Source organism: Idiotropiscis lumnitzeri, chromosome 3, assembly GCF_059441095.1.
Source record: "Idiotropiscis lumnitzeri isolate Australia: NSW breed Sydney's pygmy pipehorse chromosome 3, RoL_Ilum_1.0, whole genome shotgun sequence".
NCBI classification, from domain to species: Eukaryota; Metazoa; Chordata; class Actinopteri; order Syngnathiformes; family Syngnathidae; genus Idiotropiscis; species Idiotropiscis lumnitzeri.
Genome location: NC_142393.1, coordinates 16,939,424 through 16,954,973, shown reverse-complemented (window position 1 = coordinate 16,954,973; position 15,550 = coordinate 16,939,424). Strand labels below are relative to the sequence as shown.

General features: G+C 41.4%; 1 protein-coding gene across 3 annotated transcripts in view; it reads right to left on the bottom strand.

Annotated features, from left to right (window-relative positions):
• LOC148340155 (helicase ARIP4-like) overlaps positions 1-15,550 on the bottom strand; it is a 46,956-nt gene that overhangs the window by 7,804 nt on the left and 23,602 nt on the right. For all 3 annotated transcript variants that reach the window (XM_088289843.1, XM_088289844.1, XM_088289845.1), the window contains 11 exons: positions 7,297-7,540; positions 6,572-6,705; positions 6,228-6,380; positions 3,425-3,636; positions 3,167-3,349; positions 2,768-2,901; positions 2,255-2,451; positions 1,971-2,174; positions 1,729-1,867; positions 644-821; positions 1-222 (listed from right to left, as the gene is read on the bottom strand). In XM_088289843.1, coding sequence (XP_088145969.1) covers positions 1-222; positions 644-821; positions 1,729-1,867; positions 1,971-2,174; positions 2,255-2,451; positions 2,768-2,901; positions 3,167-3,349; positions 3,425-3,636; positions 6,228-6,380; positions 6,572-6,705; positions 7,297-7,540 — 2,000 coding nt within the window. The remainder of the gene's footprint in view (positions 223-643; positions 822-1,728; positions 1,868-1,970; positions 2,175-2,254; positions 2,452-2,767; positions 2,902-3,166; positions 3,350-3,424; positions 3,637-6,227; positions 6,381-6,571; positions 6,706-7,296; positions 7,541-15,550) is intronic.

Below are 15,550 nucleotides of genomic sequence, written 5' to 3'. Positions count from 1 at the left end.
CCATTCATATGTGATGACCTGATTGGCCCTCTCCTGCAAATGATTGAGACTCAGTCCCCCAATTGGGTTCGGGTTTTCTAAAGGTTTTGGCTTCTGATTGTTGGCTGCAGTGGGACATCGTGTAGGTGCAGCAGAGGTTATATCGTCAAGGTCAGAGTCCTGGTCACTGGCCAGGTTTTCCTTCTGTAAGGCCTCATAGAGCACATCTGGATGGTTCCAAATCTTAAAAAGGAGGGTGAAGAAGAAGCACAGAGTAAAACGACTTCATCAGACATGCACAGGTTATTTATATTCCATTTTTCTCTCATGTGACCTCATTTAGTTTGAGGGTGATCCTTAAGCATACAATTGAAATGATATAGTTGATATTCATTTTCACCATTAACAAAAGTACATAGAGTAATATACACGACTGGCTTAAGACCCAAAGTTCCTGGAACATTAATTTCTTGGCTCCTGTAGATACTGTAACAAAAATATTCCAATCAGGTATGTGTTGCTCTGAAGACGCATTCTCCAAAGTTCCTGGAACTCTCTAAATTACAAACCCCACTTAGCATGGTCAGCCTCCAAAAGTTGCTAGCTGGAGCACATTTGGTTTCTAGGCACTCTAAACTATGCGTGAAAACGTCTTTTGCCTCACCTTGCAGCATACGCAGAAGGCTTTGAGCGGGTTGAGGCTGAGCCAGCCTGTGTTTCCCGCTTCTCTGAAGCGGTTCATGAACTCCGTGTAGAGCGCCCTTTGCAGTGGAGACAAACGCACCAGGATCACATGCTCCTCCTTAGAGGGCAGCTGGTCCTTCAGCACATCATGGCCTCGTCTAAAACGCAAGAGTCAGAATATGTTCTTTTTAAAAGGAAATGTACTTTGAGATCTGACTTTCTGTCAGTTCTTTTTATGATATTAAATTGGATTCAGTTTGATGCCAGCACATTGATGGTCGCATTAAAAAATAGCGACGCTAACTAAGTTGGAGATAACCTCGGTGCAACCAACATGTGCTCATTTTTATCGGAACATTGGACCCAATCATAGCAGTTGTTCTGCACCCACGGAATCAGCTATCTATGGATTTGTTTTCAAATATTTAGAAAAATTACGTATTTTCGGGTGGGGAGCCAACCCTCAATTCTGTGGGAAATGCTTATAGGGCGGTTTACCAGTTTCTTATTTATTTTTTTTTCAATAAAATGGGAGGGTTTAAAAAAAGTCAACATTTCTTTCAATGCATTTATAACTCTTCATCATTTCTACGCATATTTTCACTTTTGGGCCGATTACTAAGCGAATAGAGGGGGTCCACTGTATACGTGGGGGTGCAACATTTGGAAAAATTGCGTGAAATGGAAATATATGGGTACTGTATGGGAGGTCTGTGCGAGTGACTAAATTTTATTTAAACAAGGCCCTTGGGAGTGGTCCTGATGGGGAATGTGATTATTTTATTCACTGTTCATTTTTCAACGAAATAAATTGATTAAAGCTCACAACTGTCACTTTGTCATTTCCTGTTGTATATTTTTATTTCTGTGAAACTTCCATTGGAGCGTTTCTAGCAAATTTGGAAAAATTCAAACAATAATTAGTTCCAACAAGGGAATCCAATTGTAAAAAAGAATTGTTGTCGGAAGGTCCCCCCCCCCCCCTCTCTCAATGTTTGTTTACTAAGTGAGTTTGACAAATCTCATAGTGCCTGTGTGACTATTCAGGCATGGCAGCTATCTCACCTCTGCACGAAGCCCTCCAGCAGGCTGTGCAGCACGTGGCTCCTGTACCTCATCAACTGGATGTCCTGGGGTGTGCTGTCCACGCACTGTCCGTTCAGAATGGGACGCTCAAACATGTTGCTGAATTCTTGCCGTGAACCTGAAATATAGACATACATTCTGAAAAACGTTTTGCGGATCCACTCTGAATAACAACCCCAAGAATACGCAACAGAAATACAATAATAAAATAATTGATTTACCGAGGAAGTCAGGCCGAACAAAGTCAACCATGCACCAGTACTCCATCAGATTGTTCTGTAGTGGATATCCTGTCAAGACCACACGGCGCTTAGTTCGGATGTTCTTCAGGGCCAGAGAGGTGCTGGCGTGGCAGTTTTTAATGCGATGGCCCTCATCACAAATCACCACGTCAGGACCAGGCCTGGCCACGGCTCTCTCGATAGCTGGAGGAAGAGAATTTCCAATTTGAAATCATTTTATTTGATTCCGCCTCTTCATCCGCTCCCCGTTTCACCTCCCCCACCTATGAGCAACTTCTGTTGCCGGACCTCCTCATCCAGGTCATTTGCGACAGACCCCGCGGCTTTCTTGCTCTTCTTCTTCCTCCCAGACACAAAGTTCTTCTTGAGCGACAAGAGGCGGTACATCTCATAGCCCATCAGCAGAACACCCCCATCCTGGGCCCAGTTCTCCACCACCTTGGCCCTCGATGTCGTGTTTCTGGGTAAGCACAGCAAATACCGGACTTCTTTATTGCATATTGCCTTAAAACAACACCATATTCAACATTCAAATGTGGACCAAAGGTTAATGGTAGAGGAAATAAATATATGACACTGCACACGCAAGAAAAAGTCAACTTTCACCTCCCCCGACCATATACACACACACACACACCAAGAATATGTGAGCACATACACACACACACACACAATGGAAACAGCTGTACACTGTGGTAGCATCAGATGGCAGGCCAAAGGTTTGGTAACACATTCCATGCTTTTCTTTCACATTCTGCACTCGGCTCCTGACTCACTTGTGTTCGTCGTTGAGGATGTGAACCTTGAAGTTGCGAGGTCTCAACAGACGATGGTCGCTATCGGGGGGCAAGGCCTCGGCCTGTGGGACCCACATGTTAAACTCGGCCAGCCAGTTCTGCAATGTGTTCACCTGTGGGAGAAAACATGCAAGGTTGGGTGTTACATCCAGCGCAGCTTTTTGTTTCGTCCAATTAGCTTTTGCCCTCATCAGGTATTGTACATTCTTTCTGTTCCCACACCCTTTGAAGGAATGTGAGAACATACGACTTGACTCATCTATTTTTCCGCAGAAATGCTGCAGATGAAGTTTAAACCTGAATCTTAGTCATGAATTAATGGATGGATGGATGTACGATTCATTCAATATTTAAAAACTGACTCCAGAAGGTGCTTACAGGTACGATGGCGAGAACAGTGTGGGCCTTCGTATATCTGAAGAGAACGTCGATGAAGGAGATGACCTGCAGAGTTTTGCCCAGGCCCATGCTGTGGGCCAGGATGCAGCCGAAGCCGCTGCTGCTGCCAAAACGCTCCACCGACTCCACCAAGTTGTCGTACAGGAAACGAATTCCACCGATCTGAGGTGAATAACACAAACCTGAGTCGGGCTTTCCTTAGAATTCAAAAATCCAAAGTAGGGTATCAATTGGTACCTGATGAGGTTTCACTGCTCGCGCCAGCTGAGGTGACAGGAAAATATCTTTGTCTGTTGCCGGATGGTTCAAGTTGACCAGCACCCGTCCTTGGTCATCCGGGTGATTGAAGTCGTCGTTGACGTGCATGCCACTTTGCTCACGCTCTATATCATGGTGGGCGGAGTCTCTACCGATAGTGTTGTCCTCACTCTGGCTCAGATTATTCGCACCTACAAAGGAGACGGAGAGAGCCGTGAGGGAGCGAAGAAAATCTGTTCTCACTGGAATTTTGTCGGAAATTGCATGAACGGTTGAGCACTGGATTTATTTCTGAAGACGTTCTGAAGTACAAATATATGGCGATACTACATGGAGAGAGTGAAGGTTTTATTGCAAACTCAAGATAAAAAGCTTGACACAATGTTACCTTGATTTACATCTAAAACTAACTATAATAACAATTCTAATTAAATGTGAGGGCAATTATGTAACATGATTGAGCACATATCAGGAGTACCCCTAAGAACAGTAATTAGGTAAGGGAGACGACGATAACGTTGTTGTGCGTGGAGATGGGTGCGTTTGCGTGGCTACAAGATCGACATCCCCACTTAAAGAGGAAGAAGAAAAAGAACATGAAATTATTGGTATTACACAAGCTGGCAGCCTGTGAGGGCACGACGGGAAGAGGAGATGTGTGTGAGTGTGTGTCAGTATGTTAGTGTGTGTACAAAAATAAGGGCGAGCGAGAGGGCCGAGATGAAGCGAGAGAACTCGCTTATATAACTGCAATGAATGTCTGGTTATACAAGTAGGATTAGAGTAGCGGGGGGAGACTGGTTATGCAACCTTAACTAGAAATGTCACTGTGCCACGGTGGTGCGCTGCGCGTGGGGGTGTGCGTGCGTGTGTGTGCGGCTCTCCCTTTTCTGGCTCCCAACTGGGATTAGCCAGCTTTATTGCTCTGATCTACTCCTCCTATAACATCCTCCTTTAAACACTGCCCCTTCCCCTTTGTTCCTGTTGTCTTTTCTGGTTCCTAAAAACACAATTTATCTGTGTGCCACTCTCAAACTGAGTGTGCGCTAAAGTGTGTGCACATGTGCCTGTGAAATAGTGACTTTGAAAATGCGGCAAGTGTACAAAATGTACCTTGCGGACATTTGGAATAACTTCTGATGTACCGTAGTACATATGATTTCCAAGATTTCCAAAGCAAGAGCTGCATCAAATATTCACTCACTCTTTACAGAGACAATGACATTGAGAGATTTTTAATTTCAACAGTGTCCTCAGTATACTATACTGCATGGAACCAATTGAGGTATCAAAAAAGTAAAAAAAAAAGCTACAACTACAACTTATCACAAAAAAGGAATATAATCCTTGTACAACACGAACATTTGATGCAACTTTTATCAAAGTGGTCATAGTGATGTGCGCAGAAAATGTCTGCTACAATGTTAAACTTAACACAAAAAAATATTAATGTGTGCCATTAAAATGTATAAGCAAGTTATTGTGCTCAGGCTGTCACCTCTAAGGTCATTATTCTATTAAAATGTATTTGTTCAAAGGTCATTCTAGCGTCTTCATTCGCACTGAAACAACTAGATATGTTTTGCAGACTCCTATCATGTTTGTTATGCTGTGCAAAGCAATCATCTGGCCAGGCATTTCAACAATCAGCATCCGGCCCATTAAAGGATTTAAGGCGCGACAAGCATGTGCAAGATTCACATCTATCCAGTCGGAGGGATAACGTCCCAGCTGGGTGCTCCCCGCAGCTCATTCTGACCTTCTACAAGCACCTGACCTACTAGCCCACTTAACAGTCTAAGGACAAAGTGCAAAAGGTCCTTGAGGCCAACTGTCGTCGCTCAAGCTACTCCAGCAGCCTGGAATTGAAAATTTTACTGTATTTGGGGATGAGCTATGATTGAGTAAGATTCTTCACCAAGCAACTTAGCTCCCTCTCATGTCATTATAATGCTTTATTTGCGTGTCGTGCGGCGGTCCGCTCGAACGCGAGTTGAGCTATCCTCATGACGTGATTACATAAAGTCAATGAAGGCCGGCGAAAGTCACGATTGACACGTTTGAGGCGATGCGATGCGAGTGGGTGAGCTCATTCGCTCAATTTGATTAATTTAAGAGTAACACAACACAACGTATTGCGACAATTAACATGTCGACAATGTAATTACTATGCCACACACACACTGTATACACAGCATGGTAAAATAATAGTACAAAATAATCATGGGGCACTTCCAATACTGGTTTGTGACAACATTATTGTAAAAGCTCTACATGTTAACCAAATTTAAAGTCATAACAAATCGTCAGGTAACATCAAATTCATTTATATCGATTCATACCCGGTGTGCATCTCGCATAAAACACAGTTTGATACACATTACGATACATAACGTGCGATCGATACGATACATTTTAAAAATATAAAGATTCAATTCAGTTCAGATAAATTAAAATACATTTTCTGATTCTAATGGATTTTCCTGACGCAAATTGTGTAAAAAAAATAAAATAAATTGGGGATATATATATTACATATAGATTTTGGAATTACTTGTATTATTAGTCCCCAGTGACAGGCTGGCAACCTGTCTAGGGTCGACCACACCTCTCACTCAAAGTCAGCTGAGAACGTCTCGAGCTCACCTGCAGCCGTAATGAACACATCCGCGATAGCTGGACGGATAGTAATGCGGGTACAGAAAAGTAGTGGTAGCTGAGCAGTCCCGAAAGAGGGCCAGTTCCCTTTCACACTCTGCGCATGCGTGTGTGTCTCGCTGACCTGCTTTGTGTGTGCGCTCAGTGTTGGAGGCACGTATGTTGGTCTTGATGTCCTGACATGCGCCAGTGCTACTGGACTCCAAGCAGATGACGTCCTGTCTCAACTCCTGCTGCGACACTGATGATGATGATGACACATGCTTTGTTACATCACCTGAACAAAAGGATTGGCAAAAAAAAGCGCAATAGATCAATGCTTTGTATTCACATTCTTACCCAAATGTGGTCACACTTCAAAGCTTGTATGGATAATAAAATGGTGGTCGTCCATTTATGTGTAAGTTTGGTTACTGGCAATGCGAGTACTGAACATGAATGGATATAAGATTCCGGCCGAAGACACACCAGTTTGGTATTCAGGCAGCAGCGGTATGGGGAAATCTTGCTTTCTCTGGTCATCCAGGCGTCGTCTTCTCTGTAGCTCCTCCTGCTGAGCACTTTTGGTGACTGCTTCCAGCTGCTGTTCCCTCAGTAACTTCCTACGATAACAAAAGCGGAACTCAATGAGACCTTCGCCTTCAGCATTTGTCACCCAAAAATAAAATCAAAGGTGCAGTCAGAATCAGAATGCCCTTTATTGTCATTGTACTCAGTGTACAACGAGATTGGAGAGCTCCTCTCTCCAGTGGAAATATAATTTAAATTAAATGTAATGAAATATATCAATTAAATTAATTAAATTATATATATATATATATATATATATATATATATATATAGATATAAATATATATATATAGTATAATTAAATAAGAAATACATCTGAAATAAAATTAATTAAAAAACATGTTGCAGTTCTACAAGGCAAAGGTAGTCTCGCAATCTGGATTACATTGAGATGAAACTTGATTGGATGATTAACAGACATTAAATATGAGTTGCATGTCTTTCGTGGACCATGGAAACAAACAGAATGAAACCCTTGAAGTTGTTGAATGAATTTGTCGCATAATTTTTTTCCCCCTTAATACCAAAGTGTACAACCGCAGGAGACACAATGTTCAAATATTCAAGCCCAAAAATAAAGTCTCAATCAAATCAGGTACATCTCTGGAATCGAATTTGCTTACCGAATGTTACGTCTCATGTGCGAGGGTTTGGAGCTCCTCTTTCTATTTCCTGTCAGAGTGGAGGGCGGGGTTGACCTTTGGCCAGAGACCCCAGAGTGGGGTCTCGAAGCAGGCTGTGAGGAGGGAGCGTTGGCTGGCGTCCCCCCTGAAGGTGAGGTAGACGGTGGAGGGGTACGCTGCCATGTCGCCGTGTCGCCTCCCTGAGCCTCATTCTCTGAGCTGAAGGAGGCGCAGTGGGACTGATCTGAGGAACAAAAGGGGGACCACAGTTAAACATCTCTCAAGAGCATTCCCAAATGCTGTTCTCAGTATCAGTCGAGGCCACACACAGTCCTGAGACACAACATGAGTTGTATTTGTCAATTCTGTAAGCATTGTCAGATATGAGGAGGGCGTTCAAACATTAAAAGAGACTGGTTTGAATTTGAAAATAAATGCCAATTGTAGGCTAATTGAGCTCATGTTTTTTGTATTTATTTATTTTTGAAAGTATACAGGGACAGTGCATATTAATCAAACAGTTTCGCGAAAATATGCCAGATTATAGCCAATGGCTAATTTGCATCCGTTGTCCCTGTGGCAGGTTGATATTAGACTATACAATAGAAGACATAACATTAAACATTGACGCATTTCTGACATTTTTGCTTGGTGATGTCCCGTGAGGTTTTTCTAATAGATAAAATGGATGTCTTGGCATAATCAAGATTGGGATATCCCTCGTTGAGCACTCAAGTTTGTGTTTGCATTAATAAAGTCTGTTGCCAAGATCCTCACAATTGTTTAACACTCACAGTGACACACCCATTAATCAAAGCTCAGAAAAAAAGATATGAATCGTCAGAACATTTCCAAGTCAGTTGTGCCGATCCACCCGAAGCATGCAGTCAGATTTCAAAAACAGACTAAAAGCTTTTTTTTTTTTTTCCCATGCGTGATTGTTTTTGCTTCTACCTCCAACCCACCTGGAATCGATTTTCGCTTTACTTTTTCAGCGCTCGCATTTTGCTACACTCCTCCCTTTTCAGTTGGTCTTCCAGAGACACACTGTACCAGATCTCGGCTTTATGTAAGCGCGGGATCATAAATATGGACGGATTACGAAATGAAAAACAGGAAATATACACAAGAACAAGCTGTGCCCGGAATCTGCCAGGGATGACGGCACAAAATGATGTTGTGCTGCCAATACAAACAGTGTTGTTCGTCATGGCAACTTTGGATGTTTATAACACTTGGTATATTCAGTTACGGGGAGGATATATCCACATGATGATAAGAACGTGTGCAGACACTCCGTGGCAAGCTGCCTTGGAAAACAATTAGCACAAAACACATATACTGTCCATGATACATAATCAAACAGAATGCGGGCGCTTAAATAACGGCGGTCTGTCTCAGTGATGTGTGTGCGTGCGCGCATGCAGGGGGAAATGCGAATATATGCAGGCACTAGAATTTCAAACCAATTCATTAGAGAAATCCCTGTTGATAGGAAGCAAAATAAAGTAATATCAACATTAAAGTATTTTTCGACTGAATTTAATAGTGGTGATATTGAGGTTGAAATGTTTCTGTCCCGGCTGTTCTGCATAATAAAGTCAAGAGTATGATTGTGAGTACAACATGCATTGTTTAAGCTTTACTATTCATTAACAGCGGTTAATTTATTTCCACACTTGTATTAGATTTATGATTAAATGTGACTGAAAACATTGCCTGTAAACTATAGCAGTTTTATCATGACATCAGATAGATTTGGGATTTTGCGGGTGGAGAAATGCGTGACATTACTTCAGAACATGTTCTTCAAATGACAGTTACAAGTACGCTCGGAGTGGGAATGAAAGATGAGACCGCTCTTTGTGTGCACTCCGATATCGTTTCAGCAAAGGACACAGGTTTTGTTATCTCAGTCTGAGATATGGCAAAGACATAATGCGTCAGCATAAACATATCGCGCACACATTACAACGCTCTGTCAGCCCCTTGTTCCATCCTTCAGTAAAAAAATCTCTCTCTCTCTCTCTCTCTCTCTCTCTCTCTCTCTCTCTCTCTATATCTATATATATCTATATCTATATATATATCTATATATATATATATATCTATATATATATCTATATATATATATATCTATATATATATATATATAAATTAAACATCCCAGTTTTCCTGTGATGATGCGCGATGTACTTAGAGGAAACGTTACAGTTTGGTCCGCAGCTTCATCACAGGGGAGGGGTGAGGTATATGTTTAGGGTTTACGTAACTTCTCGGTAGAGGGTTGAAGAACACAAAACCACAAGTTGTGCTCTTTATGTACACATGTGTCAAACAAGTGGCTTTCACTCAAAATTGTCGGCGGAGATTGAGGGGTGTCGAGCGCTGCACTTTTTATTTCCTCGGTGGACAAAAGCTGTTGCCTTTCAAAAGCACTATTTGATTGAAACAGTTCATGTTGTGTGCATTCGCAGAAGAGATGAGTACAGATTGTAATCTGCACTGGGAGTTTCCCGAGCTGCTTCAAAAGCAGTGGAATACATACTGTGACGGGAGCGTTTGCAACCGGCTTCTTACATAACATTGAATCACAAACACATGAAAGCACTTCTTGCCATTTTTAAACGCTCCAATGTGGTTTGTTTGAAAGTTGCAACTTTCCTTTATTGTGTTATTATTTATTTTGTTTCTGCATCAATACAAGAGCATGTTTGTCTGTTTTGATGGGAAAACCCTCCACAATGTGCCAGCTGATGGTACTCTACTCCAGTCCTCGAGGTGACAGCAATGTGCATTAAAATACTATGCGTCAACTTCCACATGCAGCAGCATGTTTGTTACAACAGTTCAATATGCTGGTTCTGGAGGGTCACTGCCCCAATTGGGCGCAATCCAAGGAGGTTTTACCATCAATCCATTTTCTATAGCACTGATCCAATTCTGGGTCGCAGTGAGCCGGAGCCTTTGCCAGCTGACTCTGGGTGAAAGGCGGACTACAGTTTGGACTGCTTGCCTGGGAACATAACGAGACAAATAACCCACGCTACTTACACAGAAGTTGTCACTATGTCAGTCGCTAAAACCTTAGTGGGAAAAGTAGTTTTTAAAATTTTTTTTTTATCTTGACCAAAATTGTACTGGTTCCAAACTGTAACAAAAATGGCAATCAATACATAACTTCAAGTGAGATAGCACAAATCTACTTGATGAACATTAAGGGTTTCTTGAAAGATGCTATGTAAATATAACTTACAAAAAAAAGGTTAACAAGTGAAATCCAAATTAAGCAACAATAGGTACTAAATGAAGCTTAAAAACAGCAACTTCACTATCATGTGGACTGGCTTACAACAAGCTAAGGTGACCCCACATCACTACTTTAGTGGTCTGTAATATTAGACAAGCCAGGACATCTCTTATGTCACCACATGGAGGTCTTCAGCTTTTTGTGCACGCTTACAAATGATCGTTTATTCAAGATATCAGGTTGTCATGATCTTGTCTTTATCACTAAACAAATGTAAGTTAACCCTTGTGCCTCTACCAAAGCAGTTTAGAAGGATATTTCATTCAACTCCGATTAGACCAAACAAAAAGCCCAAACGATCCTGTACTAGTTCTTTAAATGTTTACGTTTTTTTAAACCAAGGTAATCCGGGTTGACAGGAGCCATTAGATAGACTTATTTAATAATCTCCTTGCAATCGTAGTCTTGATTCCACCCATTGAAACTATTACACAAAGTACCCTCAGGCCCCTCTTCTAACTTCCTCTCCAAAGAAAGTCGTCTCCTATTTTCTCACGAATCTCCACTTTCTCATAAGTGATGCAATACGTGGACGGTTGATTTATCTTTTTCTCAACTGCCTTTGCATAGGCAGATAATAACAGCTATTTACTAAAAATTTTTTTTTATAAATAAAATAAAACAAAAAAAAATAAACAAAACCCAGTCATTCGAAGAAGAGGAAAGGGAAATGACTGGCATAAAATACTGTAACTGGAAAATTTTTGCAATAATCAAAGTTCAATAGTTTGGTTCCAGATTGTTGGATGTAACTTGCATACTCAGATCTGTGTAATATTTATAACCAAGTAATAATCTACCAAATCATTTCCTGACTATTATGTTTAGTTCTTGGATTAAAAAAAAAAGGTACTTGTCCTTGTCCAGTTAATTCAACATACATTGTGTAACACCTGCAGAAACACTTCGGATTTGCACATCTAGTTGGACGAGCCTGCTCCAATTACAATATTTGCCAGTTTGCTGTAACGTAACATTCTAATCTCGTTTTTTTTTTTTTGTCCTCGTCTTCACTTTATGTCTATTCATCATTCCTCATTAACGCTTTGATGTTTGCATGAGGGATCAGACATCCCTTTTTTTTAAATCCAGTAAGGAGTTGGATAGACCTCTTATTTTCTGTACACTTCATCCATAATGTTGCATCTTATTAAGACATGTTGGGCAATTGTATGCTTTACTGTTCCCGGCAGGATCCATAAATACCATACAACTGAATGGTTTGAAGGAATATGAATAGAATATGAATTATGTGCTCCCTCTTACGAGTACCACTCAGAGTCAAGCAGCCGCGTTTTGAACCAACAGGAGACATGTCAGAAGAGCTTCATTCTGCATGTTAAGAGTGCATCTTCCAACTTCTTTCAAAATGCATGATTGGGCAGATTCAAGTCCATTACAGACTGCTCATACAGACCGACGTCATATTGTTAAAACTCGTCAACGTGTCATGACAAGGCATCGGTTCACAGATGAATGTGAAGGTGCTGAAGACGCCACTGTCTCCAGAGACGGCTTCACACATGAGGATGGCCTTTTGAACTTTGCGTCCTTACTGGCATTTGCGCATACATACTGTCTCACAAGTTTCAGACAGAACGGTACTCTCTTAACGCCAGCGACGCCAAGGTGGACGTGAGAGGGTGCTTATATAACTGTTGCCTGTGGCTGTTACACAACCACCGCGTTCACAAGAACTGTATGCGCATACACACACACACGCACACCATCCTGACTTTTGACACAATAAAACAGTGGCACATACTGCATGTGAGTGTGTCTTAATGTGTTCTCTTTCACACTCTTCTGTTGAAAAGTTGTCATCCAAGTCAGACTTATTTGTTGCGGTTGTTCTAAGAAGTGGATCATTTAAATTAGTAAAAAAAACAAACAAACAACAACAACGGTAAAACTAATGTTGTAAACTTGACGCACAGAGTTGCAAGGCGCTTTTAACAGAACAGGACAGGAGGCGGTTATTACTGAGACGATGACAACCACTTAACGCAATTTTAAAAAGCCTTTTAAAAATGACCTGACCCGTCAACACGGAGGTCCACAAGGGAAGTTATGTTTCTGTTTCCAACACCGTTCTTGTAAATCTGGCAAACTCCCCAATCACTACAGCAGTTATGATAAGGGAAAAAGCAATGAGCTTCGCATTAGGACTCAAGGCTACCCTTGAATTGTGTCATTTTCACCCCAAAATTTGAGACGTTTGAATACGTTTAGAATCTAGTCATGCGATGCGAGACTAGTAAATCTCTAGATTTTGTATTTTATTTTATTCCTAATATTTTTTGTTGCTGACAAAACTCTGCTCCACACGTGTGGCCATTTGACAGTATCGTGAAACTGGAAATGTGAATATTTACTTCGCAAGTTGATTTTCAGTGCATTTCCCTAAAACATGCTCATTGCAAAAATAAGTTACTGTATCGACGTTGCTTATACAATACAACCGTTGCAACGGACGCTAACCTCAGTAGTTGTCCAATTTGCATAGACCTGTTTTGTTAAAAATAGATCACGCTAATAAACTGTTGCCAAAGAAAGCCTGCCAGCCACAAACGTATGTTAGTCTGCACATTAATTTCCACCTATTAAACCGTCTAGTCAGCTCATTGTTTCTTGTTTTAATATGTATTTTTAATCATGTATTATTCATGGCTCTTAGACCTTTGACTTGGAACAGAGTTTAGGAAAGATTAAACCACAGTCATTAGCTTTTGGTACGTATGAAAGCGTTTTCTCTGATGGCAGTTGGAACGGCTTGGGGTGGGAACGTGTCTGCAACATTCTAATCAATGACAGCTTAATAAATTTGTGATTTTTAGTGAATTAAATTCATGAACTAACATGAGGTGTCGTGTTGTTGTTCGCGCACAATTGTATACGATAAAATAAGACAATGCCAACTTTATGCGCTGTTTGTTAATCAAAGCATAATTTTTGATTCCCTTAAAAGCAGTGTTTAAGGAGACAGCTACAAAAAATAGCACATAATGGATACATAAACGGGGAAGAAAATTCTAATGTGCGCTGGAAAGAAAGTGATCTGGAGTCTGTGCAGCACTGTGATTGGCCAGTCTGTAAAATCATGCTCTTGGACATACCAAGATAAAATGGGTTACGTAACTTGCCTTACGAAAGACAAAAAAAAATGCACACGCTCAAACAGACGCACACACGCACACACACAAACAAACACTTGTATAACTGCCTTTGCTCAATGAGGTATTAATTCTGCTTTTATTAGCGTGTAAGCAGGTGAGTTAAGAAATCCTCTAGCCGGGATGCATGGGTGAAGAGGCACCAGAGATTTCAACAAGAAACTCAAAACCGGAAAACGACAGAAAGACCACACGTGCACACGCGTGACAGTGTGATAGGGAGCAGGTGAAGTGAGTTGGAGCCGATTGTAGGCCAGTATGTCAGTGCTGCTGTAGGGGAGGAAGAGGAGGATGAGAGCGAGTGAGATGAGAGAATCATAGACATGCAATGCGCACACTACAATACTCAAATTAAAAGGACATTCGGGGTACCAGCAGCTGTATGATGGCAGAATGCATCTACCGCGGTGAAGTCTCATGAAAGCAGTCAGACTTCATGTGCTCCCTGCATTCAACTCAGACCGTCGCGCTGTTTTACGAATAGGACAACTTGTTCCTTCTCGGCATGCTGCAGCCAATTACAGCCAAGCTGTGTCAGAAGTGCAGCACAGATATCTCGGCGCCGCCGTTAAAAGCTCCATTTCGAACTGTGAATATTTCTTAGCCTCATACACACTTTATTATTAATGGGCAACTGCAACACACACACACACAAGTGAAAGAAAACACACACATCATCCACAATAGGTGTAAGGAGAACAGGGTGTTCTTTCATCCTTTCCTCAATACCACACACGGCGCATTAGAAACAACACTGCGGTAGACAAATGTGATTTTTATTTATTTATTTGTAAATGTAGACTTAGCGCTTGTAATTATTTCAACAAAAGGAATTGTGTGCTACATTCAGGTCAACATGAGTGACACAGTGTACAAAACAAAACGCCATTAAGTGGTCCTGAACAAAAAGTAACTTTGTATGAAGCGGAATTTCCCAAACTTGGGCTGCTCTCTATTGGGTCGAGTAAAATGCAGTTCTAATACCACATCATAGATTACAACATAGGAGCACGCTGAACAGTTTAATGTAGCATAACGCAGCATATTACATCCCATCATCCCGGATATCGTATCAAACCACACCCTATTACACCACATCATATCATACCATATTAGATCATACCAACACAATTCCATATAATATAATCCGTGAATGTCAATGCAGGTGCAATGCATGATGTATCGTTCCGTAAGTGTTAAAATTGAGCAGAAACAGGCCTGGAAAGGGGTCGACAGTACTGCAAGTGGGTAGCACGGTTGCCGACTGGTTAACACGTCAGCCTCACAATTCGGAGCTTCGGGATTGCGTCTCAACATTCCTGTGAGTTTGCATGTAGCAGGTTGTCCCTTTGTTTGTGTGGCTTTCCTCAGTCTTGTCCCACATCACAAAACCATGCAATTTAGGTTTTGTTGAACTCTTGAATTTGTCCATAGGTGGGACTGTGTGTAAACGGTTTTAAATTGAAAATGACTTGTCAATAATAATAATAATAATAATATTGCCTTTATTAGTCCCACAATGGGGAAATTCGAGATTCGAACCCAGGCCTCTTGGGGAGACTGGGACCGGAACGCGGCGCCTTAGACCACTCGGCCATCCTGGCAGCCTAATAAAGAGACATGCATCGTTGCTTTACGAAAATCCAACTGTTAAGATCTGTGAAAGCTTTTCACAAAAATGACTCTCTTTATTCATCCAAAGTAGACTTGGGCGCCCGCCGCGTGCACGCTTACCCCGCTAACCCACTGGTCTGATGAACCATGTTTTCCT